This window comes from Dipodomys merriami, unplaced genomic scaffold (genome assembly GCF_024711535.1).
Source record: "Dipodomys merriami isolate MVZ:Mamm:240054 unplaced genomic scaffold, mDipMer1.0.p SCAF_158, whole genome shotgun sequence".
Classification (NCBI taxonomy): Eukaryota; Metazoa; Chordata; class Mammalia; order Rodentia; family Heteromyidae; genus Dipodomys; species Dipodomys merriami.
The window spans coordinates 1378603-1403039 of NW_027202915.1; the positions used below are offsets into that span (position 1 = coordinate 1378603).

General features: G+C 56.6%; 2 protein-coding genes across 2 annotated transcripts in view; both read right to left on the bottom strand.

Moving 5' to 3' along the window:
* Window positions 1–981: 981 nt before the first annotated feature.
* On the bottom strand, window positions 982–21870 carry LOC138827568 (kinesin-like protein KIF28). The gene is given in 18 exon segments (XM_070023143.1): window positions 982–1143; window positions 4168–4400; window positions 4403–4495; window positions 4590–4806; window positions 6180–6311; window positions 8286–8385; window positions 9275–9323; window positions 9933–10023; window positions 10395–10445; window positions 10536–10638; window positions 11681–11804; window positions 12079–12154; window positions 13403–13514; window positions 15395–15519; window positions 17256–17361; window positions 17363–17448; window positions 17545–17645; window positions 21695–21870. Coding segments are annotated over 18 exon segments (2136 nt in total). The 5' UTR covers window position 21870.
* An 831-nt stretch (window positions 21871–22701) lies between these two features.
* Ahctf1 (AT-hook containing transcription factor 1) overlaps window positions 22702–24437 on the bottom strand; it is a 58000-nt gene continuing 56264 nt past the window's right edge. Inside the window, exons 35-36 of the mRNA XM_070023194.1 lie at window positions 23827–23909; window positions 22702–23110 (exon numbers count right to left, since the gene is read on the bottom strand). Coding sequence (XP_069879295.1) covers window positions 22918–23110; window positions 23827–23909 — 276 coding nt within the window. The 3' untranslated portion in view covers window positions 22702–22917. The remainder of the gene's footprint in view (window positions 23111–23826; window positions 23910–24437) is intronic.

The following is a 24437-nucleotide window of genomic DNA, read 5'->3' on the forward strand; positions in this document are numbered from 1 at the left end:
AGCTCTCCGCATCTGCCCTAACTAATCCTCAGCAACCAACTTGTAGGTCCCAACTGAGCTTCAGGATGATCTCATCCTGGCTGATGAGCTCACTGTAGTCAGGATCTCTGCACCCACAGACCCTGGTGCTGGAAGTAACACCACCCAGCAAGCTGCTGTGTTTCAGATGAAGCCACGAAAACAGAAAAAAATCTCAGGTGGAATTCATGCTTAGAAACACAAAATAATCATTGTCTGTGTACAGGCCTAACAAGAACGTCAGAGAGTTGTTTGTGAGTTTTTTTGGGTTTTGTTGTTGTTGTTGTTGTTGTTGCATTTTTGTTTTGTTTCTTTTTGTCAGTCATGGGGCCTGAACTCTGGGCCTGGGCGCTGTCTCTGAGCTCTTCAGCTCAAGGCTAGCCCTCTACCACTTTGAGCCACAGCGCCACATCTCATCTGGTGGTTAATTGGAGATAAGAGTCTCAAGGACGCCCCACCCTTGCCCCAGCTGACTTTGAACCACAATCCTCAAATCTGAGTAGCTAGGATTACAGGCATGAGCCACAACACCCAGCTAATAACTATTGAATGTCTCAATCCAGGATTGAGCCAGGAGTTTGGAGTGCTGACCTTAGGTCTCACTTTCATCCTGCATGCAGGTTGGTTTCTCATAGCTCACGGTCCAGTTGAGGCCAGGCAGGTGATGGTCAGGACGTAGTCCTCACAGCCAGCCTGAGATACACACACAGTGAGACCTTGTCTCAAAAACAAAGTAAACGACTTAAAACCAGTGGACAAGCCAGGTGCAGTGAGAAGCACAGGTCAGCTAGGCCCGCTAGTGACAGCTCATCTTCACAGCACAGCTCAGGCATGCAGGGGGTTTTCTCTTTCTTTGTATCCTGGACTCTGGGCCTGGGCGCTGTCCCTCAGCTCCTCAGCTCAAGGCGAGCGCTCTACCACCTGAGCCACAGCGCCACTTCCAAACATGCAGTTTTTCAGGCCTCATATCCTCACTGTGTCATACGCAACACATAGTCTCATCTTTTTCACTATAAGTGCAATGTCATTTTTCAGTTTCTACAAGCTGGATTCAAACAGGTCCCCAAAATCCTTTTGCATCTGGAACTGTAGGTGTACAAATGGCTGGAGCATTTGGTCATCTTCCTAAAAAAGAAAAGAATGATAGACTTGGTATCATTTCAATGAAAAAAATACTTTGTATCTAAGTGGGTGCCTCCTAAGTCTTCTCTTCTTCTGGAAAGTGTGTGGAAGTTGGTGGCAGAGTCAGGAAATCACCCAGGAGCCCCTGAATACCAAAACACGGTGAGCAGATACTGTCATCTTGATGTATTGTGGGCGCTCTGAGGTGTGCAGAGGAATCGTGGGTGTGAAGCAGGTCCCCTAGTGGACAGCGGTACACTCACTGAGAGTGGCACTGGAGTAGTGAAATTCCTCTTCAGACCCTTTGCCAGTTTTCCATGTTGTCTGCCTCCATTGTAGAAGTAATTATTTGGATTTTGTGTCTGTGTGTGCCAGTTCCTGGGCTTGAACTCAGGGCCTATCACTGCCCCTGAGCTTTTTCACTCAAGGATAGCACTCTAGCCGGGCGCTGGTGGCTCACGCCTGTAATCCTAGCTACTCAGGAGGCTGAGATCTGAGGATCGCGGTTCAAAGCCAGCCCGGGCAGGAGAGACTGTGAGACTCCTATCTCCAATAAACCACCAGAAAACCGGAAGTGGCGCTGTAGCTCAAGTGGTAGAGCGCTTGCCTTGAGCTGAAGAGCTGAGGGACAGCGCCCAGACCCAGAGTTCAAGCCCCACGGCTGACAAAAAAAAAAGGATAGCACTCTACCACTTGAGCCACAGATCCACTTCTTGCTTTTTGGTGCTTAATTGGAGATAAGTGTCTCATAGACTTCCTGCTTGGGCTGGCTTTGAACCACAATATTCAAATCTTAGCCTCTTGAGCCAGGATTATAGGCATGAGCCTCCCGTGACTGGCTAAAAGGAATTGTTTAATGTTGTGTATACTAAATACTTGATGATAGGTACAGGCTGGCAGTCAAGAGTACAAGTTTGAACTTTACAACTTTGGTGCGGGGGAGGGGGGCGCACTGGGAGGAATAGGTGGGGGGGTAGGATGGGAAGGGGAAACAAAGGAGGAGGCTACAGTGCTTGATAAGAAATGTACTCATTATCTTGCCCATGTAATTGTAACCCCTCTGTACAGTATTTTCACAATAAAAAAAAAAGAATAAAAAAGAAAAAAATATGGAAATATTCATCACCAAAAAAAAAAAAAAAAAAAAGAGTGCCAGTTTCTGGAGGATCTCAGATTTTTGGAGTCAGTATTTTTATGAGAATATTCCAAAATTCTAAAAACTCTAAATCTGAAATACTTCTGGTTCTAAGAATTCAGGTAAGACTATTCAACTCGAGTACCAACTGTCCCAGACATGAATTATTTTTAACTTCGTTGTATCTTTTTGTCTAGTGAGTATTCCCTTTTAAAATTATTATTGTCACACACACACACACACACACACACACACACACACACACACACACACACACACACACACACACACACACACACCCATACAAAAGAGGACCAAAAGAAGTGGCCTTGAGCTGAAGAGCTGAGGGACAGCGCCCAGGCCCAGAGTTCAAGCCCCATGACCGACAAAACAAAAAGAGGACCAAAAACATGTTCAGGTGTGGGTACAGTAAACACCTGCTCAAGGAAGGCCCTGGCTCTGCTTCTCCACCACCTCCCCTCCCAGCACCATCTGATCTGTGTGACACTCTCTTGCTGTGCTGGACAGTTTTGCCACCTGAGTCCCACCGACTCAGCCATGTGGTGAGGCGTGACAGCGGGCGGCAGCTCCCAGGGCGCTAGCTACTGAGAGGAGGCGCTCGCTGCCGCAGCCGCAGCCGCAGACACCGCGCTCGTGCTTTGGTAGAACACCTTCAGAGCTCTGGCCAGCTCGGGCCGCACTTGAGGTCCGGCTCCCTGGCTGATGACAATTGTGTTGTGTTCCCCAATACCTTCTGTGCACTGGAAGGCTTAAGGGCCGAGGTCAAGGGGAAGGCATTTATTACTCACACGCATCCCCAGGTGTCTCCATGCTGTTCTACTTTGCTTTGGTGGAGTCCTGTATCTGCATTTATCAGCAGATTTATGGCACCAATATGACCCCTCCAAAGAAGGCTCACAGGGTAGAAGAAAAAAATACTATTGTACAAGATAGATATAAACTTATTAATAAGTTTGTCTTGGGGTTGGAGGTATGGAAACATCAGCTACAAGTCTGAGTCCCAGCCTCAAACTAAAGGAAAAAAGATTTTGTCTTAGCCAGGTGCCAGAGGTTCACTTCTGTAATCCTAGCTTACTCAGGAGGCTGAAACCTGAGGATCATGATTCGAAGCCAGCCTGGGCAGTAATGTCTGTGGGGCTCTTACCTCCCTCTCAGCTCACTCAAGCCCACAGCCTGAGATCTCCTGCATGGTAACCACAGGGCAGCTAGAAGGCCAAGGCAACCAAGTGGCCAGGATGTCCTAGAAACAGAGGTTTCCCACACCCTCCCTCCTAGTGTAGGTTTCCCTTTCAGTAAGGGAAAATGGTGTTACATAGAGAAAGGTCAGGGCTCATGCCTGAAAGCCTGGATACTCGCAAGGCTGAGATCTGAAAATTGCGGTTTGAAACCAGACTCATCTCCAAGTAACCAGCAAAATGCTAGCAGTGGAAGCCCAAGCAGTAGAGCAATAGGCTAGGCCCTGCCTTCGAGCCTCTTGGTTTAGGATTGCTCATTGACTATCACTTTTGTATAAACCACATGGCCCAAAGAGAAAACACCCATGTGAAGGCTGACTAAAACAGTGGAGCAGAATTTAGGTCACAGAGCTCACAGAAGTTCAGGGAACAGCACAGATGGGGAACAGACGTGCTCTGGCCATGAGAACAGAAATAAAGGAACAGCCAAGCCTCTGGAGAATCAGGGCTGTGCTTCTGGCTCAGCTCAGTATGGGAAGGGCAGGCCGACCTGTGAGCGGTGGACAGGGCCCCTCTGTCCAGCTCCCACTTCACCTGTTTACGGCAGGGCCGAGCCACCGGGTAGCATTTGAGGCCAAATCATAAATGAACCCCACCTCAGCAGGCTCAGGCTTGCTCTGAATTTTCTCTGTGCACCCAACCCAGAATAAGGCTGGGGAGACACCCGCTGTCCTGCCAGGGGGCTGGGACGATGCGGACGTGCAGGACGGCCACCTCCAGCCCATGGCAGCTCAGAGACTCCAGCTGGTCCTCGAGCTTCCTGCAGTGGGCCAGCGCCTGGAGCCAGAGCTGGGCCGAGCCCACGTGGACCACCATCATGGGGTTCCAGAAAGGGTTGTCATCCAGCCACGGGGCTGTCCCCTCCGTCGGAAGCGCTGGTAGAGTTCTTCCATGAGGAATTTCCTATTGAATTTGGCCTTTGACCAAACCCACACCTGGAAATGCAAAGGTAGATGACAACACGCTGCACCCATGCGTGTACATACACACATGTATGTACATGGGGAGGGAGGGAGGGCCTGTACCTGCCCCTCACAGGCCTTACCTCGTGAGTGCACCGGTTAGTCACTCCTTCTGGAGATGGAAGCCCCTGGAATCGGAAGATGCTGAATTCCTCACCTTCGACTCCAGGTGACGCCCCTGGCCAAAGGCTCGCTCACCACTAAATAATCCTGCGTGCTGATTTTCGACATCTTTTTTCAATTTTACTGTTCCCACACTCAAGCGTTCTCGAACATAGTCAAGAACAGAATCCAACTTTTGCCCCTTGGACTTCTAGCCAAGAGAAAGGGCAGAACTCCAGTGCTTCCCAGCAACAGCCTGCAGCGCGCGCCGCCAGCCTCTGAGGGCCCAGCGCTGCCGTGGCCAGCATAGATTCCAGGCCAGACCCTCTGTGGTCAAGCGGCCCGTGCGGTGCCCAGACCCTGAGGGGCGCTGGGGCCGCCAGGGCCGCGAGGTGACGGGCGCTGGCCACTGCTCCAGCGCGGAGCCAGGGAAAGCCCCGGCCTCGCCAGGCCTTGCCGACTGACGTGTGCTCGTGGGTGTAAGGTCCACTCCTGGATGGCCAGCAGACTCCACCCTCCTTGCAGCAAAGTCTCCACCCAGTACCTGCGTTACCTAGGCAACTGGGACACCTGAAAGAGGTCACATCTGCATCCGCTGAGGTCACATCTGAATTTGATGTGGCCACACCTTTCCCCGCCCATACCTACATAAGGCCTAACCCAGGCCTAGACACTCTCTTGCTCTTGCTCTTGCTCTTGCTACTCTTTTCTTGCTCTCTCTGTTCTATTCTAGCTCTCTCTGTTCTTTTCTTGCTCTCTCTCTTTCCCAGCCACGTGGAGTGCCAACCTTGCCTGGTCCCAGCAGGTCTACCCCTTACCTGAATACCACGTGAGTGCTACTGTTCTTACCCTTCTCTCTGCTCTTTTCTGGCTCTTTTCTCTCTCTCTTTCCTCTCTTCCCAGCTCTCTCTCATTCCCAGGCCTTTCCCAGCCATGTGGAGTGCCAACCTTGCCTGGTCCCAGCAGGTCTACTGAATAAACCTACCCCTTACCTGAATACCACGTGCGTGCTGGTGCAGTTCTTACTCGGTTACCTCTTTTTAAAAACCTAACAGTGGGTACTCTACTGTCTTCCGCTTTCCGCACATCTGATTTGCTTCTGCAACCAGGGGCATGCGCTTGACAGAGTCCTGGAACTCGGCCCCTCGTGGGGGACAGATTGTGGGTAAATTCACACCCACCTCTCTTCACCCACGGATCGCTCATCTCAACCTGAGAAATGGCTCTGCTCCCAGGTCCTATTCTCGGTCTCAAGACTGCTGAGCAGAGGCGCCTGGGGGGCGGGGGGGGGGGGGGGGGGTGGGCAGAGTAGAATCTGGCAGACCGAGAAAGGTCTGGGACCTCGCCCCAAGCTGCGCCCCCAGGCCTTGCTGGGGCCCGGCTGCGGGGGCCTGGGCCTGGGCCTGGGCCTCCCCTCGGCGGCCCGAGCCGGCGACCCCGGGCACTGCTGGGACCTGTGGCACAGGCCGGCCCGGCAGCACGGAGGACGTCGGGGACTGGGTTTTCCATCCATTCGGAAGGAAACAGAGGCCCCTCGCGGGGACGCCCGGGGCTCCTCGGGACAAACCACAGCTCGTGCCCTGCCCGCTCCAGCTGGAAGAGGTCCTAGTCGAACCCGCGCCAGTCCCAGTCCTCGCTGCCCCTCTCGGAAGGGAAGCCCACCGGCAGGTGAGCGCTGCTGGATCCCAAAATAATGCGGTCCCAGCGGGAGGCAGGCTGTGCTCAGACCCTGCACCGGTCCAGCTCCCCCGGGGCTGGGGGGCGGAGCAAGCGGGCCTGGGCGTGGCCGGGCCGGGCGCGGGCCTGCCGTGGGTGGGCGGGGCCGGGCGGGCCTGCTGTGGCAGTGGGCGGGGCCCGGGCGGGCCTGCCGTGGGTGGGCGGGGCCGGGCGGGCCTGCCGTGGGTGGGCGTGGCCGGGCCGGGCGCGGGCCTGCCGTGGGTGGGCGGGGCCGGGCGGGCCTGCCGTGGGTGGGCGTGGCCGGGCCGGGCGCGGGCCTGCCGTGGGTGGGCGGGGCCGGGCGGGCCTGCCGTGGGTGGGCGGGGCCGGGCGGGCCTGCCGTGGGTGGGCGGGGCCGGGCGGGCCTGCTGTGGCAGTGGGCGGGGCCCGGGCGGGCCTGCTGTGGGTGGGCGGGGCCGGGCGGGCCTGCTGTGGCAGTGGGCGGGGCCGGGCGGGCCTGCTGTGGGTGGGCGGGGCCCGGGCGGGCCTGCTGTGGGTGGGCGGGCTGGGCGGGCCTGCTGTGGCAGTGGGCGGGGTCGGGCGGGCCTGCCGTGGGTGGGCGGGGCCGGGCGGGCCTGCTGTGGGTGGGCGGGGCCGGGCGGGCCTGCTGTGGCAGTGGGCGGGGCCGGGCGGGCCTGCCGTGGGTGGGCGGGGCCGGGCGGGCCTGCCGTGGGTGGGCGGGGCCGGGCGAGCCTGCTGTGGCAGTGGGCGGGGCCGGGCGGGCCTGCTGTGGGTGGGCGGGGCCCCGGCGGGCCTGCTGTGGGTGGGCGGGGCCGGGCGGGCCTGCTGTGGGTGGGCGGGGCCCCGGCGGGCCTGCTGTGGGTGGGCGGGGCCGGGCGGGCCTGCTGTGGGTGGGCGGGGCCGGGCGGGCCTGCCGTGGGTGGGCGGGGCTGGGCGGGCCTGCTGTGGCAGTGGGCGGGGCCCGGGCGGGCCTGCTGTGGGTGGGCGGGGCCGGGCGGGCCTGCTGTGGCAGTGGGCGGGGCCGGGCGGGCCTGCTGTGGGTGGGCGGGGCCCCGGCGGGCCTGCTGTGGGTGGGCGGGGCCGGGCGGGCCTGCTGTGGGTGGGCGGGGCCGGGCGGGCCTGCCGTGGGTGGGCGGGGCTGGGCGGGCCTGCTGTGGCAGTGGGCGGGGCCCGGGCGGGCCTGCTGTGGGTGGGCGGGGCCGGGCGGGCCTGCTGTGGCAGTGGGCGGGGCCGGGCGGGCCTGCTGTGGGTGGGCGGGGCCCCGGCAGGCCTGCTGTGGGTGGGCGGGGCTGTGGGTGGGCGGGGCCGGGCGGGCCTGCCGTGGGTGGGCGGGGCCGGGCGGGCCTGCCGTGGGTGGGCGGGGCCGGGCGAGCCTGCTGTGGCAGTGGGCGGGGCCGGGCGGGCCTGCTGTGGGTGGGCGGGGCCCCGGCGGGCCTGCTGTGGGTGGGCGGGGCCGGGCGGGCCTGCTGTGGGTGGGCGGGGCCCCGGCGGGCCTGCTGTGGGTGGGCGGGGCCGGGCGGGCCTGCTGTGGGTGGGCGGGGCCGGGCGGGCCTGCCGTGGGTGGGCGGGGCTGGGCGGGCCTGCTGTGGCAGTGGGCGGGGCCCGGGCGGGCCTGCTGTGGGTGGGCGGGGCCGGGCGGGCCTGCTGTGGCAGTGGGCGGGGCCGGGCGGGCCTGCTGTGGGTGGGCGGGGCCCCGGCAGGCCTGCTGTGGGTGGGCGGGGCTGTGGGTGGGCGGGGCCGGGCGGGCCTGCCGTGGGTGGGCGGGGCCGGGCGGGCCTGCCGTGGGTGGGCGGGGCCGGGCGGGCCTGCTGCGGCAGCGGGCGGGGCCTTGCGGGGTGGGCGTGGCGATGGGGCAGGGGAGGCCTGAGGCCTAGGCAGGTGCGTAGATGCTGGGGTTCCTCCCCCCCCCCCTCCCCCCCGTTCCTGAGGGGACCAGCAGCCCCTCTGTCTAGCTCAGCCCGCTCAGTGTTTGAGGCCAGGTAGGACGGGGCTGCCACCCGCGGCTCAGGAGACGCGCCCGGCGCCGCAGCCTAGTCCCGACTTCGCTCTCTGCGGGGAGCAACCGCCACTGTGCCACCGGTTCACGAGGCAAGCGTGCTTGTCTGAAATCCCAGGAAAACACGAGTGCGCACGGCCACCGGGGACCTGTGACCGTGTGGCGTCCGCTTGCACAATAAGCTCTTCGGGCTGGAGGGTGAAGAAGCGTTTGCTGGAGCCGCGGAGCCCGTGGCTCGCGGCGATCGCAGACGGAGCCCGGTGGACAAAGGACTCGTCCCTGAAAGCACAGGGAGCTGAGGGCAGCAGCACAATTGTTCTAGTCACAGAACAATCCAGAGTCCTCCAAAGCTCACTGCCCCTGGGCACAGCTGCTCATACCTATAATCCCAGACTCTCAGAGAGCAGCGTGGGGTGGATCACTGTTCAGTGGCAGCCCCCGCAAGGAGTTAGTGAGACCCCATCTCAGCCAATAAGGCTAGGCATGCTGGCTCCTGCCTGTCATCCTAGCTATGCTAGAGAGGCCATAATTTGGAAACAACTCTGGTTGGATAAAACTCACCTCAGGGTTCACACAGGCTGTGTGGAGAGGAGTCCTCAGGGGGGAGCATTGCCCCTGGGCCTTCCATTAGTCCAGTCCCCAAGGCTCTCAACAGGGGATCTAAGCAGGTGGTCACATTTGGAGGGCAAATGATGCCAAACAGGGACCACTGTGTCTGTTCAGCTCCGCTGTTTCCTAAAAGATCTGATTTCTGTCTGCAATGAGCTCCCATACAGGACCCAGCCTCTGATAGCCCCTTATCTCTTGGGATTAGAATCCAGGGCATGGGGGACACAGCACTGTGGACCTGGGCGAGCCCAGAAGTGTGGCTGAGCCCTGTGGGAAGGTTCTCGGTGTGTCTCAGCAGGATTGAGGGGCTGGCCTGTCCAGGACCAGAAGAGCATGGAGCATGGAGCACGCCTCGCAGGTCCCCTGCCAGACAGAGGGGCGGTTCCACACTTACCCCAGGCCTTGAAGAGTGACAGCACCGCCAGCAGCCTGGCCAGCGCCCCAACCTGAGAACAGGACAGTCATCTTACAGCGCCGACAGGACTTGGCCATGGTAAAGGGAACGTGTCAGTCACATGACCTGGAAGTGGCATTTTTCTCACCAGTCAGAGTGTGTGGAGGGTTAATCAGGCTCAGCAATCATAATGGGTTTGGGAAATAATATTGCCTTCTGGATAATTGTCATATTTTCTGCTGCATGTATGTGTGTGCACACACACGTGTGTATGTGTGTGTGTGCAGTTCCTACTTTCTGAAAGTTCCACCCCTCTATTTGAACACTCTGGAGGGAAAACCTTTGAGTCTGAGCTTCAGGAGACAGGAGGCGCACAGAAGCACTTACATGGGAGTCCTCAGCCGGGGGAGGGGAGGGTCCCCAGCACTGGGAGAGGGATTAGGGTAAGTGAAGTGGTAGTTTGAAGTGATGGTGGAAAGTTCTAGGGGTGGACAGTGGTGGCTACACAGATGTGAATACATTGACGTCTCTGAGCAGTATTCTCAACAGCGGCTCCAGTGGTGAGCTCCCTTTATACTGACTGAACCACAATTAAAAATACTGAAAATGTTTGGAAAAAAGGATGAAAGGAGGAAAGGAAAGAGGGAGGGGGGGCGCGTACCCTCATGGATGAAGCACTTGAGCACGCCGGTGAGCTGCAGGTCCTCGCTCACGTTGAGCAGGTGAGGGAGTGCCTTCACCATCTGCTGCTCCTGGGGGAGGCCGGGGCAGCCGTGTCAACCCCCTGGGAAAGGGGAGCCAGCGGCCCGGGGCAGGCCGGAGCACCATGCAGCCGCTCTGCGCCGTCCCTCTCACCTAGACTTCTGCCCCCGCTGCCTCCGGGGACCCAGGGCCCTGGACGGTCCCCCAGTCCTCCCCGGCTGCCTCCCCACTGCCCGCATCCTCCCTGCACCCCCCCTGCATGCCACCCTTCAGGGCTGGCACGGACTGGAGAGGGCCTGAGACCGCAATGAACAGGAGGCCTGCGGTCCTTCCCGACGGGGCGGAGGCGGCCTCGCCTCCAGAGCACTCAGCCAGCTCCCCTGGGCCTCAGCCGCGTGCTGCTGCGCCCACTCCTGCGCACCTGCTCCAGCAGCTCAGCCCACTCGCCAGGCCAGGAGCCAGGCCAGCTGGCCTGCGGGTGGGGAAGGCCAGTGTGCTGAGCATGCTACAGGAGCAGCAGACGCCCTACCCCCGTCCCCCACAGCCTCCAGGCAGAGCTGACCCGAGCCTCTGTGGAGGACAACACGGTAAGTCCCTTGGTGGCCAAGTGTCCATGGCTGGTTGGAATTGGGGAGTCCCGGGGTTTCATGGGGTCTGGGCTGTGTCTGGTGGGTGAGGCCTGTGTGGCTGTTTGTGTCCGTCTGGGGCTGGGCAATTCCCACCAGGCCAGGGACTCAGAGAATCAAAGTCGTCTCACGATGCGTGTTTTGTGTTTGTGCCACGAGAACAAGGTACTGTGTCCACCCACGCCCAGCACTGTAGGTTTGCTGTGAGATTTGTGACAACCCCGCCATGCATGGAGCTGCCTCACCTATGACTGATTGTTTTGTTTGGTGCTGGCCTCAGTGAGTGTCCGGTCTGAGAGGTGTGGGGGAGGGGGTCACTGTCACTAGCAAGGCCCCTTGGGAGGAAGGAAAGCCAAAGCCAGCGTTCCTTGTGCCAAGCACAAGGTTTGGGACCCTGGTTGCTGCCATTGCTAGTCATGAATGCCTCCACGACGACGATGTCAGCTGCTTTCTATTAACCTTCATTAGCCACGGCATTTCACATCATTCACAGGCTTCTGAACTGAAACAGGCCGCAGCGTGCCTGGAGCCCAGCTTCCAGACGCCCTGTGTGTGTGCAGCGCGGCTGAGCGCTCAGCGCCCAAGCCAGAGGGCAGGCCGCTCACTGGACAGCAGCCTTTCCTTCCCGAATTGAGAAGGAAAATAGTCCTGGCACCAAGATGGTAACGGCAGGGTGTGGTGGCCTGAGGCCCCAGGCCCAGACTATCTCAGAACAGAAATAAAAGGCAGCACCTGTTCCTGAAGCAGCAGGGGCGTGCACGCATCTCAGTTTCTCTTCTAAGTGTTTTGTTGCTGGGCACTGGTGGTTTACACCTGTACTCTCAACTACTCAGGAAACTGAGATCTGAAGACCATGGTTCAAAACCAGTCCAGACAGGAAAATCCACGGGATTCTTATCTCCAGTTAACCAGAAAAAAAAAAAAAAAAAAAAAAAGCTGGAAATAGAGCTGGGGCTCAAGTGGTAAAATGGCAGCTTTGAGCAGGAAAAGCCGAGGGTCCCTGGTCTTGGCACATAAACAAATAGTTTGGTTCAAGGCGGAGCTCTGGGGCCCTCCCAGCCGCCCTCCAGCAGCGCCCCACCTGCCCGCCTCCTGGCCCAGGTGTGGCTGAGGGTCACCGCCTGCCCCGCCCGAGCTTCCACAGCCAAACTGCAGTTGCTCGTTCTCTGTCCTCGACGCACAGCCTTGTTCCGACCCCTTTAGCCCTTCCAAGAGGGGAAGGGAGGGCAGCGCGAACGGGTCAGGCCCTGGGCCGCGGTGCTCCGCCAGGCCCGGGCGTCCACGGAGGCCGCAGGCTGGTGCTGCGGCACGGCCCCGCGGGCCCCAGCCTCTTCCGACCCGGCTCTGTCCAGTGCCTTCTCCTCTGATTTTTCTTTTTCCTTTCTCCCTGGTCTCCAACACCACCCTGCCCCCAACTTCCAGCCTAGACACCACGCCATCGGGCGCAAGTGCGCGGGGAACGCCGAGGCCCGTGAACACCGCGTGGACTCTCGGCGTGTCTTAGGATCGATAAGGGTTCCTCATAGCAGATGTCCGCGGGGCTGATGGCTGTAATCTGCGGAAACACCCGTGTGATTCCGGTTTTCTACCGGCATTTATGGTCAAAGCTATCCAACCAACCAACAAAACATTCTGTCTGTGCAACTCGGAAAAGCAGTCGTGGAGAAAAACACTGCCCAAGCTCATGCCAGCCACCGCTGGCCGGGGACTGCTCCGCCTAGCAGAGACCCGCAGCTACTGCAGATCTGGCTGCTGACTTTGGATTGTTCTAGAATTGAGGAAACATCTCCCGTCTGCCGGAAGGCTGCAAGTCGCTGCATGCAGAGCGAGTTGAGAGTCCGCGTGGTGGTTTAACTTCGCAGCCGACCACAGCCGCGGGCCGCACTGCGCCGCGGGCTCCGGACCGCGCGAGGGGGGCTGCCGGGTCAGGTGCGGGGCCGGCGGGACGGCAGGCCGGGAAGTCCGGTGCGCGGCACGGGGAAAGGAGTGCAAAGCCCGCCGCGCCCGGGCCGCTGTCCGCGGCAAACCCACGCCAGCCCGCGGCGCGCACCTGGCGCCAGCCCGCGGCGGCTCGGGGTGTCGGCCCGCACGGCGTCCGCGGCCCGCAGGCCGGAGGCAGGTCAGGGAGGGTCCGAGAGGCCGGGGCAGCGCCCCAGCGAACGCCCGGCACCCCGGCCTGAGCCTCCTCTCCAGTTAGCACCCAGGCCGGAGCGCCCGCCCCGGCAGGCCCGGGCCGAACCTCAGCACTGGAAAGGCTGGCCAGGCGTGACGAGAGCGCCGCGGGAAAGACTGGGTAAGGACAGGCGGCGGACCGTACAGAAGCTTGAGTTAGCTAAGGCCGCCCAGGACCCGCACGTCAGGACCCGCACGTCAGGCCGCGGTCCATCAGGCCGCGGTCCGTCAGGACCCGCACGTCAGGCCGCGGCACGTCAGGCCGCGGCACGTCAGGCCGCGGCACGTCAGGCCCCGCACGTCAGGACCCGCACGTCAGGCCCCGCACGTCAGGCCGCGGTCCATCAGGCCGCGGTCCGTCAGGACCCGCACGTCAGGCCGCGGCACGTCAGGCCGCGGCACGTCAGGCCCCGCACGTCAGGACCCGCACGTCAGGCCCCGCACGTCAGGCCCCGCACGTCAGGACCCGCACGTCAGGCCCCGCACGTCAGGCCCCGCACGTCAGGACCCGGTAGGTCGGTGCAGGTCAGAGCAGCAGCCCAGGCGCCGTGCTCTGGCGTGGGAGAACCATCCTCGTCCGAGCAGGGACCGCGTGTGCGTGCGTGTGCACTGCGTCGTGGGCGCCATTTACCAGCGTGGTCCGGCTGTTGCCGCCCAGGGCCGACTGCGGCAGCTTGGTCAGGACGGGCGCTCGGCAGGGGATGTGCCAGACCTTCTTCCCGGGGGCTGCGTCGGCCAGCGCGCTGCGGGGGGGGGGGACGCAGTCACGGGCCAGCGCGCTGCGGGGGGGGGGGGACACAGTCACGGGCCAGCGCGCTGCGGGGGGGGGGGGACGCAGTCACGGGCCAGCGCGCTGCGGGGGGACGCAGTCACGGGCCAGCGCGCTGCGGGGGGGGGGGACGCAGTCACGGGCCAGCGCGCTGCGGGGGGGGGGGGACACAGTCACGGGCCAGCGCGCTGCGGGGGGGACACAGTCACGGGCCAGCGCGCTGCGGGGGGACGCAGTCACGGGCCAGCGCGCTGCGGGGGGGGGGGGACGCAGTCACGGGCCGGGGCCCCGGGCACGGGCCTGTCCTGTCCCTCCCCGTCCCCTCCCCAGGGGCCTGTTCTGTTCCTTCCCGTCCCGTCCTCTCCCCAGGGGCCTGTCCCGTCCCGTCCCCTCCCCAGGGGCCTGTCCTGTTCCTCCCCGTCCCCTCCCCAGGGGCCTGTTCTGTTCCTTCCCGTCCTGTCCTCTCCCCAGGGGCCTGCCCCATCCCCGTCCTGTCCCCAGGGGCCTGTTCTGTCCCGTCCCCGTCCCCTCCCCAGGGGCCTGCCCTGTCCCCGTCCTGTCCCCTCCCCAGGGGCCTGTCCTGTCCCTCCCCGTCCCCTCCCCAGGGGCCTGTCCTGTCCCTTCCCGTCCTGTCCCCTCCCCAGGGGCCTGTCCTGTCCCTTCCCGTCCTGTCCCCAGGGGCCTGCCCCGTCCCCAGGGGCCTGTTCTGTCCCTTCCCGTCCCGTCCCCTCCCCAGGGGCCTGCCCTGTCCCCGTCCCGTCCCCTCCCCAGGGGCCCCGCCCCTCGGAACCCCACCGTTCCAGTTTAGTCTCCACTCGGGTGTGGGGCGCCTGAGGGTTTGGCAGCGCTGGCCGGCCTGTGCTCAAGCCTGCAGCCCCTCCTCCCAGGAGGCCGAGGCCGGGGATCAGGACGGGAACCAGCCCAGGCAGGCAGGTGAGACTGTATGCCCAAGAACCAGCAGAAAGCCACAAGTGGAGCTGTGGCTCACGTGGTCAAATGCCAGCCTGGGGCTCAGGGACAGCGCCCGGACCCCGAGCTCAAGCTCCAGACCAGCCCCAATAAATAAACCGGCAAACGAGGTGTTGATCTGCAGGCATAGTAATTGCCGCAGGAAAAGTGGAGTCCCGTGACCCCACCGCTGGCCCTGGGGTCCGGGCCGGGCCGCAGCCCGGTGGTAGGGAGTGCTTGGCGGGCATGCCAGGGCCCCGAACATCTGATCGCAATATTGAGTCCAAAAGCCCCCGTGCTTTTCCTGATGGGAACCCCAGATGGATGACTGCTTTCCCCGATTGCTCAGTAAATCTACCATTCCAGCTCAAGCCTAGAAACAAGCTACATAAGCCATGATTTATCCACCTCGTGGGTGAGCAATAAAAATAAGTGCTCCGTACACCACCTTGAATAATCTGATGACAAATCCTTGGAGAAGGAAGGCTGTGGCTGAGTGTATTGTCTAATTTATATGAACATTCAGCTAATTGGGCAAAGTAATCGGGTCAAAGGTCAGCGTCTTTGGTGGGTGTACCAACTGGAAGGGGTTGTGAGGGAGACGGGTTTAGGAAGCGTCCTCTTTCTGTCCGGGCGTGTGTGTGTGTGTGTACACACGCGTGAGTACCTGTGCCCGCCCATACCTGACGGTACCCACACTCGGGGGGCTGATTGTGCACTGTCATTCCCAACAATGAGAAAAAGGTTAACTAGTCCCAGGATAAAGTTATAAAGACCATAAATCCCACTGAGCAGGAGCCTGAGGTTGGGGCTGGGGACCCCTGCGGGGCGGGGCGGGTGGGAGTTAACCCGATTCCCAGCTGGGTGCTTGGGCCGGGTCCTCTCCCCGGCCGGGCCCCACCCGGCCAGGCCCCCAGGTCGGTGAGGCTGAGGTTGGTGCGCGCCCCTTCCCGCAGCCTGCCCGGGCCCCCTCTGCAGGCCGACCGCGGCCAGGTCCGCCAGGTTGACGGTGAGCGCGGCGCGCACAAAACCTGTGCGGGGCGCGGGGCCGGGGGCTCAGGCCCCCACGCCCCGGCCTCCCCGGACCCCCGCCTTCCCTCCCGCCCCCCTCCCCCGGCCGGTGCGTGCCTCCTCCCCCACCCTCCCGGCCTGTGCGAGCCTCCACTGCTGCTGGCTCTTAGTAAGTCTCCACCACTGGGGGCCAAGGGAAAGGAGTCGCTGTTAGCAACAGGACTCAGAAACACAGGAGGCCGGGGAGAAGATCAAACACCATAAACCACATACCCGAAGCAGCTACAGGGGCTCCCACAGGTAACCAACCCCAGCCACTTAGGAAGTGGAGATCGGGAGGATCGTGGCTCACGGGCAGCCTGGGCAACACGTTCACAAGACCCCATAGCTCCAGAAAAAAAGCCAGGAGCAGTCGGTCGCACACGCATGCTATCCAGAGACAATAGGCATCAAGTAGGAGAGTCACAGCCTAGACCAGCTAAAGCATAAGAGCAAGACAAAACTAAAAACAGATAGAGCAACAAGGTCTGGCTCAAGTGGTGGGGGGGGAAGGGGGAGGGCAAAAAGGGGGGGGGAAGAGATTTTTAAATCCAATAGGTCTTTCAGGAGCCATTGCTCGTACCTATAACCCTAGCTACTCAGGAGGTTGGGATTTAAGGACTGAAGTTCAAAGGCCAGCCTCAGCTGAAAAACCCGTGAGACTGACCCTTACCTCTAGTTAGCCACCACCAAGTCAGAAGTGGAGGCGTGACTCAAGTAGGAGGGCTCCAGCCATGGAGAAGAAGTCAAGCCCCAGCAGCACGGGAACAAAAAAGTAATAAAAAATTAAAACGTAATAGCTTTGTTTTTTATTACACAACAGGGTGGTATTTTAAAGGAACAATCAGAGCAACACCCGGGGACACGGGCAGCTGAGGCAGGAGATTGGGACATGCGTGCTGGCCTCAGTGACACAGGCTGCTGTTTGTGAGACTCTGGCTCAAAAGAACCACTGCAAAAAAGAACAAAAGCAATACAAAGAAAGAGGGAAACAGTAGACAGCGAAATGGTAACTGTTAGTGAGATGATGGCGCGGTCAGATGCTATGTGATTCCTAGTCTGTAGCTTGAACTCGTTCGCTTTCCAGTCTGAGGTGGATTGTGAATGCAGAGGAAATGTGTGTGCAGGTGTGTGCCGACTGCCTGCTGCCGTGTTACGAGCGGACTGGTTTCTGGCTGCACTCCTCTAAGATGCAGAGGAGCTGAAGCTCAGTCTTGGGTCTCCTGCACCAGGGAAGTGAGAGATTGCGCCAGGACAAGTCAGCCAGAAAGCCGTGTGCCTGGCCCGGGAGCAGAGCGCACACCCCGCCTGCCCAAGACCCAGCTTCAAGCCCCATGCACCTAGATACAAGTGGGGTACAAACGTATATATCCACACACACCCTAACACAGTGCTGCGGGCACTCCATGTGGGAAAATTAGATAAGTGCAATTTCTTTTTCTTTTTTCGGGGGGGCCATGGGTCTTGAACTCGGGGCCTGGGCGCTGTCCCTTAGCTCTTCAGCTTAAGATGAGCACTCTACCACTTCAGCCACAGGCCCACTTCCGGTTTTCTGGTGGTTCATTGGAGATAAGAGTTTCACGAACTTTCCTGCCCGGGCTGGCTTTGAACCACGATCCTCAGATCTCAGCTTTCTGAGTAGCTAGGATTGCAGGCGTGAGCCACCAGTGCCCAGCTATAAGTGCAATTTCTTAAAAAAGGGTCTGGAGGCCCGTGCCTCCTGATTTTCCTTCCCGTTCTCCATTGTCTGAGAGAGTTCTTCGCACAGTCTTGGAATGAGGCCCTTGTTTGCCCTGAACCCCAGCATGGAGTAGCTTTTTCCAGGTCTGGCCGTAGGCCAGGACGGTGGCATTGTAGCCCTGCCAGGCGTTGTGGAAGATTCCTCTTCCAATTTCATAGAAGATCTCTCTCTGGAAAGAGGGTGGCAGGGTCACCAGACTTGGTTCTAAAGCACTCCCAAATGTGTGCATGCACACGCACCCACTCATGCACACGTGCACACGCACATGCACACACACGGCGCAATGCTGTGGTGTGGTCTGCATGTCCCCCAGGCCCATGAGGTGAGGACTGGGCCCCCAGCGGGTATTATCAGGAATGAAGGGACCTGCAAGAGGCGGAGCCTGGCTGGGTTTTGTGTCACTGGAGCCTGGGGTTGTGGACCCGATGCTCTCTCTCTCTCTCTCTTTTTTTTTTTTTTTGCCGGTCGTGGGACCTGAACTCGGCCTGGGTGCTGTCCCTCAATTCTTCAGCTCAAGGCTAGAGCTCTACCACTTGAGCTACAGCACAACTTCCAGCTTTTTCTGCTTATGTGGTGCTGAGGAATGGAACCCAGGGCCTCAGGCATGCAAGGCAAGGACTCTACCACTGAGCCACCTTCCCAGCTTGACATTCCCTCTCTTATTTCTCCCATAAGTAGGGTGGTCTTGCAGTCACCACCCTCCCCTTCCTCCCCCAAAGAAACCTTGTTTCTTTTCTTTTGTGGTCATGGGGCTTGAACTCAGGGCCTGGGCGCTGACCCTGAGCTCTTTTTGCTCAAGGCTAGCACTTGGCCACTTTGAGCCACAGCTCCACTTCCGGCTTTCTGGTGGTTAATTGGAGATTAGAGTCTCATGAACTTTCCTGCCCCAACTGGTTTCCAACCGTGATCTTCAGATCTCAACCTCCTGAGTGGGAAGGATTGCAGGTGTGAGCCACCAGCGTCCATCTTTCTTTCCAGTTTTAGTGATGATTCTGTAGCAGTCTGTTTCCCTTTCAGGGAGGATGAGGGTTGAGATTTTTGTGGTCAGAGTGTAGAATGACTTCTGAGACTACATTCATGATCTGGGATGTGGACTTCCTCGATGTGCACTGGAGCTGCTGGAGGTTGCATGACCTGGTGCTGTAAGAGATGGGGTGGAGGGGGGAGGATTCCACCCCCTTTCTGGTTGTTGGAACTCAGGGCCCCATACCTTGCTAGGCAGATGCTCTCCTGCTGGGGGATGTCACCAGCTCCTTTTTTGCTGTTATTTTGAGATAGGATCTTTTTTTTTTTTTGACCTGGACCTTCATTCACATAGTTTAGACTTCCTGTCATAGTTGGGATGACAAGCACTTGTCCCCATCTCTGTTAAGATGGGAGTGCTCTCTCCCCCTCTCCTTTTCCCTCTCCCCCTCTCCCTCTCCAGACTGGCATTAAATATAGATCCTCTGGACCTCAGCCTTCCATGTAGGAGGGATTGTAGGCATGAACCACTAGTGCCCACTTCAGATGTCTTTTATGAAGCCAGGCATCACAGAGATTAGGGAGAGAATAAAATAATAACATTCATTGTAGCTGGGATGGCAGGCATGCACCAGCTTCTTCCATTCAGATGGAGTCTCACGGGTTTTTCTGCATGAGCTGGACCCACATTCCTTGATTTCAGTTTCTCACATATCTAGGTGATAGGTGCATACTAACATGCCCAGCGAATGGTTGGGTAGGATATCTTGAAAACTTTTTTCCAGGGTGGCCTTGAACTACTTTCCTCCAGTTTTCAGCCTCCCACATAGTTGGGATTACAGGATTACAGGAAACCACCATGCCTGGAGGTATCCCTTAACATTGCCTATTTCCATAAACCAGACCCTGTCTCATCAGCTTTAGGACAGAACTGGATATAGCATGTAACAAGTGCTTAGCCAGCACACTTCTCAAAGGCAGAGGCCTTCACAAGTTTCTCTGGTTTTCTAGGCTGGGGATGCCAATGCGCCACTTGTCTTTCTGAAAACGCAGCCAGCTGACTGGGATGTATTCAGGCAACAGCAGTACCTTTGGACCTCGTGTTCACCTTGAGAAAAGGAATACCTTAGACTAGTACGCCAGGTCAAAGGTGAAGGTGTTCACATGCTCTGGGTTTTTGGGGTTTTGTATAGTGATGGTAGTTCTGGAATCACACATTTGCTCCCACAGTTCTTCTCTCTAGTCAGATCACAGATCCAGAGTCAATCACATTTTCCTTGTTATACAAATTAATATCTCACAAGTCTTTATACCTAGCAGGGAATGTAGTAAGCACTCACCATCCAGTATGTCGAAGTGACTTCCAGTGTAATTGTCTACCCTGAAGGATATTGGTCACTCAAAGATCGAAGCTTTGATCCATGTTACAACATGGATGGGCTGTAAAAACTGGCTTAGCGCAGGAGGCCAGGATGAGCTCCCCTGGCTCCATCCCCAGGAAGCGTCACAGCAGCATCTGGGGTAACAACACCCATTACTGCTTAGGGAGGGGAAGCAGGCAGGGTCGCTTCCTTCTTGAAGTGATCAAATGCACTCAAATCGATTGTAGTTATGGCTACATACATCTGAGAGCACATTCACCACTGATTATCACAGCATCAGTAATCTCAAATTGTTTGGGAAAAAAAGTTGTCAGTTATTTTATCAGATAGGTGTACATGCTGCTTAAGAAAGTGCCATTAGCTGGGCCTCATGCCTAAGATGGTGGCTTATGTCTGCAAATTCTTGCTGTAAATCTTTGTTACTCAGGAGGCTGAGATCTGAGGATCGAGGTTCAAAGCTACCCACGACAGGAAAGTCCCTGAGACTCTTATCTCCAATTAACTACCAAGACTGGAGGTGGAACTGTGGCTCAAGGTAGTAGTGCTACCCTTGAGTAAAAAAAGCTCAGGAAGGTCACCCTGGCCCAGAGTTCAAGCCCCAGGACTAGCACCAAAAAGAAAGAAGAGATACCTCAAAGTCAGTTCTGACTCAACAATGAAGATTAAGTCTAGCAACAGAGTTAAATTAGATAACATACGGGTCACCCAGGTGCTGTAAATGGCAAGAGCTTATTTTTATTCATCTAGGTTTTCAACAGCAAGGTATGACACTAATTTTGGTTTTCCACTTTTCAAGTTTGATCTGCCAAGTGTGTACTGGTGGCAAGCCCAGCAGCACATGGGCGACGGGCTGGTCTGGATTCAGTGAGACTTTGGCTTGTTTTTGTGTTCTTACTGTGAGGCAAATGGTTGGAACTGCAGTGACCTGAACTAGCGTGTGCTGGGCCCAGTACTGCTTGCTCCTCCCCTCCCCTCACACCCCTTGCAGAGCCCCTTCCAGTGTCACTGAAGGGGGTTAGAGATGGTTTACTCTCTTACAGGGGCCAAACATTTACTTTAGTGGCCACCAATTGTTTTGATGCATTTTTACCAGTTGCTTAAGAAGCCATGCACCATGCACGTTAGTCTCAATAGCAGCTGCTTGAGTTACACAGCCTGCTTGCTGCCCAGCTACCGGAAACCCCTCCTCAGCAACAGACGAATGTAGAGGCACAGGGCAGGAGGAGACCGAGTGAAAATGCAAAGCTGTGCTTGTACAGACCAGAAGCACCAGGCTGGGAAGGTGGGTACCCCACCAAAGGGACATCACACTTCCATCGAGAAACCGCGCCCCATGCTCTGGGCACCATTACCTCAGTGCCGCACCGCACAAACCTTCCTAACACATGACCGTCAGTCTCACACAGGAGGCTTTAAGAGGCCCGAGGAAAAATGATTTCCTTTCTGCTTTCAGTAACTGGTAATGTTTGTTCCATGACAGTGTAAAGCCTTGCCAGGCAGGTGGTGGTCACCCTACCTTAAAATCTAATGAGGCACTGCTCACTATAGGGTCCTGCAAAGCCTACCTGATGTTATCCTAAAATGCAGCAGGGTTTATAAAAACCTCTTAAGTATATTCTATATACTTTCAAAGTATAGAACGCACTGGGGTCTATGGCGCACACCTATTATCCCAGCACTCAGGTGATTGAGGCAGGAGGATCTCAAACTCCAGGCCAGCCTGGACTACTAGTAGACCTGATTCAAACAAATAAAACCTAAAGCCAACACCGATGCTGCTGGAGTTCATGTTGCTAATTCATGCAGCAATTTTTTCTTTGGAAACGCATTTATACATCAATTCAATAAAATATGGAGGGATGAGCCAAGTGTGGTGGTGTATGCCAGCACTTGAGAAGCTGAGGCAGGGTTGGAGTTAAATGCCAGCGTGGGCCACACAGACTCTGTCTCAAAAAATAGGGACAGTATACTTTGTGTCAATTTTCTTTTTATTGTACTACTTGTGCCAAGGAATAGAAACTGTGCAATATGTTTAAGATCAGTTATTTAACAAATTCATTTATGAGTTTAATATTCCATAAAAGACAAGCAGCTTAAATACAAATTTTGTGACTATCATTAAAAAAGTTAGTAAAATTGCAGTCAGCGACGCTTCCGAGGCGACACGCGACACCCCTGACCTGACCTGACCTGACCGAAGGGCGTCACTGGGCGTCGGCCGCTTCCCCACACCCGCCCTCTCCATGCTGCAAGGCAAGCAGAGCAGAGCAGAGCCTTGTGCTTCACACTGAAAAGCTGACGCAAGCAGCTGTGTCTAGGTGATTCATTATTTAACGGGCCATTCATCAGACACTATCAGTTACTTGTTCTAACTTACACTGACTTATTGATGAATTTCCACAGCCCACACAAAGGATCAGGACCTCCCCGCAAGTAACTGTCTCAGCCTGACTCCGTGACCACCTGCCAATTTTAAATTTCCATGCTTTGGGAGTCACTTCCTTCCCGGGAAGACTTGTAAAATCTGTCCAGACTGCTCTTCCTGATTTTTAGGCACGCAACACATTTTATTTTACATTTCTCAAATCCTGTCATGATTTTGCTAATAAGCAGTGAACCGGTCAATCTAACCTGGATAATTAGTCTCTGACTTAAGAGACCATAGAGATAAATAGTCTTTAAGCTCACTGAATAAGAAATGTCAACATTACAGTAAAAACAATGCATTACTCTTGAGGTAGATTACACAAAATTTGGGAAACTACAAAAAGGCGTCAAAATTACATGCCCATAATTCAATGTCAACATAGTAACAGGCAAAACCAACCAATAAAAATACATGATGGTTAGAAATCTTAATCACAGAATCAAAGTGCATAAATTATAAAATAACTTTAAAAAATAGGTCAATAGTTCATCCTCATTTTAAGATTGGTCTAATACTTCAGTGATAGAGAGAGAAAATGGGACAAATGACTACTAGCATATAAAATCATTAAAACAATTTTATCTCAAAAATCTAACACACACAAATTGTATAATTTACAGTAGTTTATTAAACATTCCAATAAGCTGTATTCACATAGTATATAAATGTATGAAGTCTTAATATAAAATAGAAAAATGCCTAGACTAAAAGAATCACACTCCATATGGAGTTACTTTACTTATTGAAGACTTTGTTTACAAAAATTTACAATAATTTATATAAATTATTTTCCAAATTAGATCACTTTAATCCACACAATTCTGAGGACTTTATAAATGGGTGTACGTTAACATCTTAGAAAAACTTATAGCATTTTCCTGCGTAAAATCTGCTTTGGAAAAGCAGCCGGCTTCTTTCTGCCCCTCCCGAGGGCTTTCCCGGCCACGTCCACAGGCTTTCTTGCTTTGCTCTTTCCTTCCCCAGCTGGACTGGCCAAGGGAGAAAGCAGCTTTATTTCCACTGGAGGAGGAGACCAAGACCTTCCTCTTTCCTTGTTTCTGAAAAAGGATACAATTGGGTATGAACACAAACATCTGACACACATACTGTGATGACAGAACCCTTGGGGTGACCCTGCCACACACTTCCACCTCTAAGTTTCCAAGGAAGTGAGGTGCAGCCACGTGAGCCAAACATCTCACTACATTTCCTGCAGAGACAGAACACTGCCAGGCTGTAAGGATGGGCCAAGTCCTGGTCATCCATCCCTGGGGGGGCAGAGCCTCGCAGGCCCAAGCAGACTCTGAAATAGCAGTTGTCAAACACTGGCAACCGGCAAACCACATAGTGCCCACGTGCAAGCCAAGTCACTCTTAGCGAACAGGACCTTCCGTCCAGTTTCCTTAAGTTAGATTTAAAACGAAGAGAGACTTCTATCTACCTACAATGCAGCCAGCTCCCCCGTGGACGCATTGTTACGGACAGCAGTGAAGAAGTGCAGGATTTAAAAGGTCCCCATGGACAGGCAAGTACCACACTTCCTTGTATATCCAGTGGGCATGACACCATCAGAGGCTGGTGGTGTGGCTCACGTGGCAGAGCACTGGCCTCGCGAGCTCCAGGCACTGAGTTTGAACTGGCACAGGCGCGGAGCAAGGGTCTTCCTGCCCCTCAAGGAGAGCTCCAAGCCTCAAGTGACATCTCTCCTCAAGGGACCAGGGCGACGGGATGTCCCTGGTGATGACACACGTGCAGGCCGAGCAGTCACACTCACCTATTTGCCTCTTTTCTCTTCATAGTCCTGGCTCGCTTCACTTTTTGCTCTTCTACAACTTCCACTGATTGAGTGTCATCTTCCTATGGTCGAAAAAAGGGACACATCTTAATTCAAAAGCGGGACCCCAAGTCAAGGCCAAATGCTAACTGTCCTCCAGTGGTAAAAGGGCTAGCCTTGAGCCAGAAAGCTCAGGGATCGTGGCCAGGCTGAGTTTAAGATCCAGTACAAGCACAAAAGCAAACAACAAAGATAAACAGAAACCAAACACTGCTAACACAAGTCCCTCCTCTGATTCTCAAGAGAGAGACCACAGCCATCTCTGTTCCTTCTCCAGGTCTTGCCTTTTATCCTGTCACTTCTCATGTCCCTGAGGTTCTTTCGGCTGTCCTAGAGGCAAACTCAGTCTCTGCCCTTGTGCAGGGGTCAGGCCAGCCTTCGTAGAAACCACTTAGAGCACTGGTGCTACTTGGTGCAGTGGACCCCTGGGAGGATAGCAGGGCCATCTCCTCTTTTGTCCAGAGGTACTCTGCAGTGGCTCTTATCAGCAAGGTTGACCATCAACCAAAGTACGCATTTCAAATGACCAGTTTTGGCCAGTCCTGGGGCTT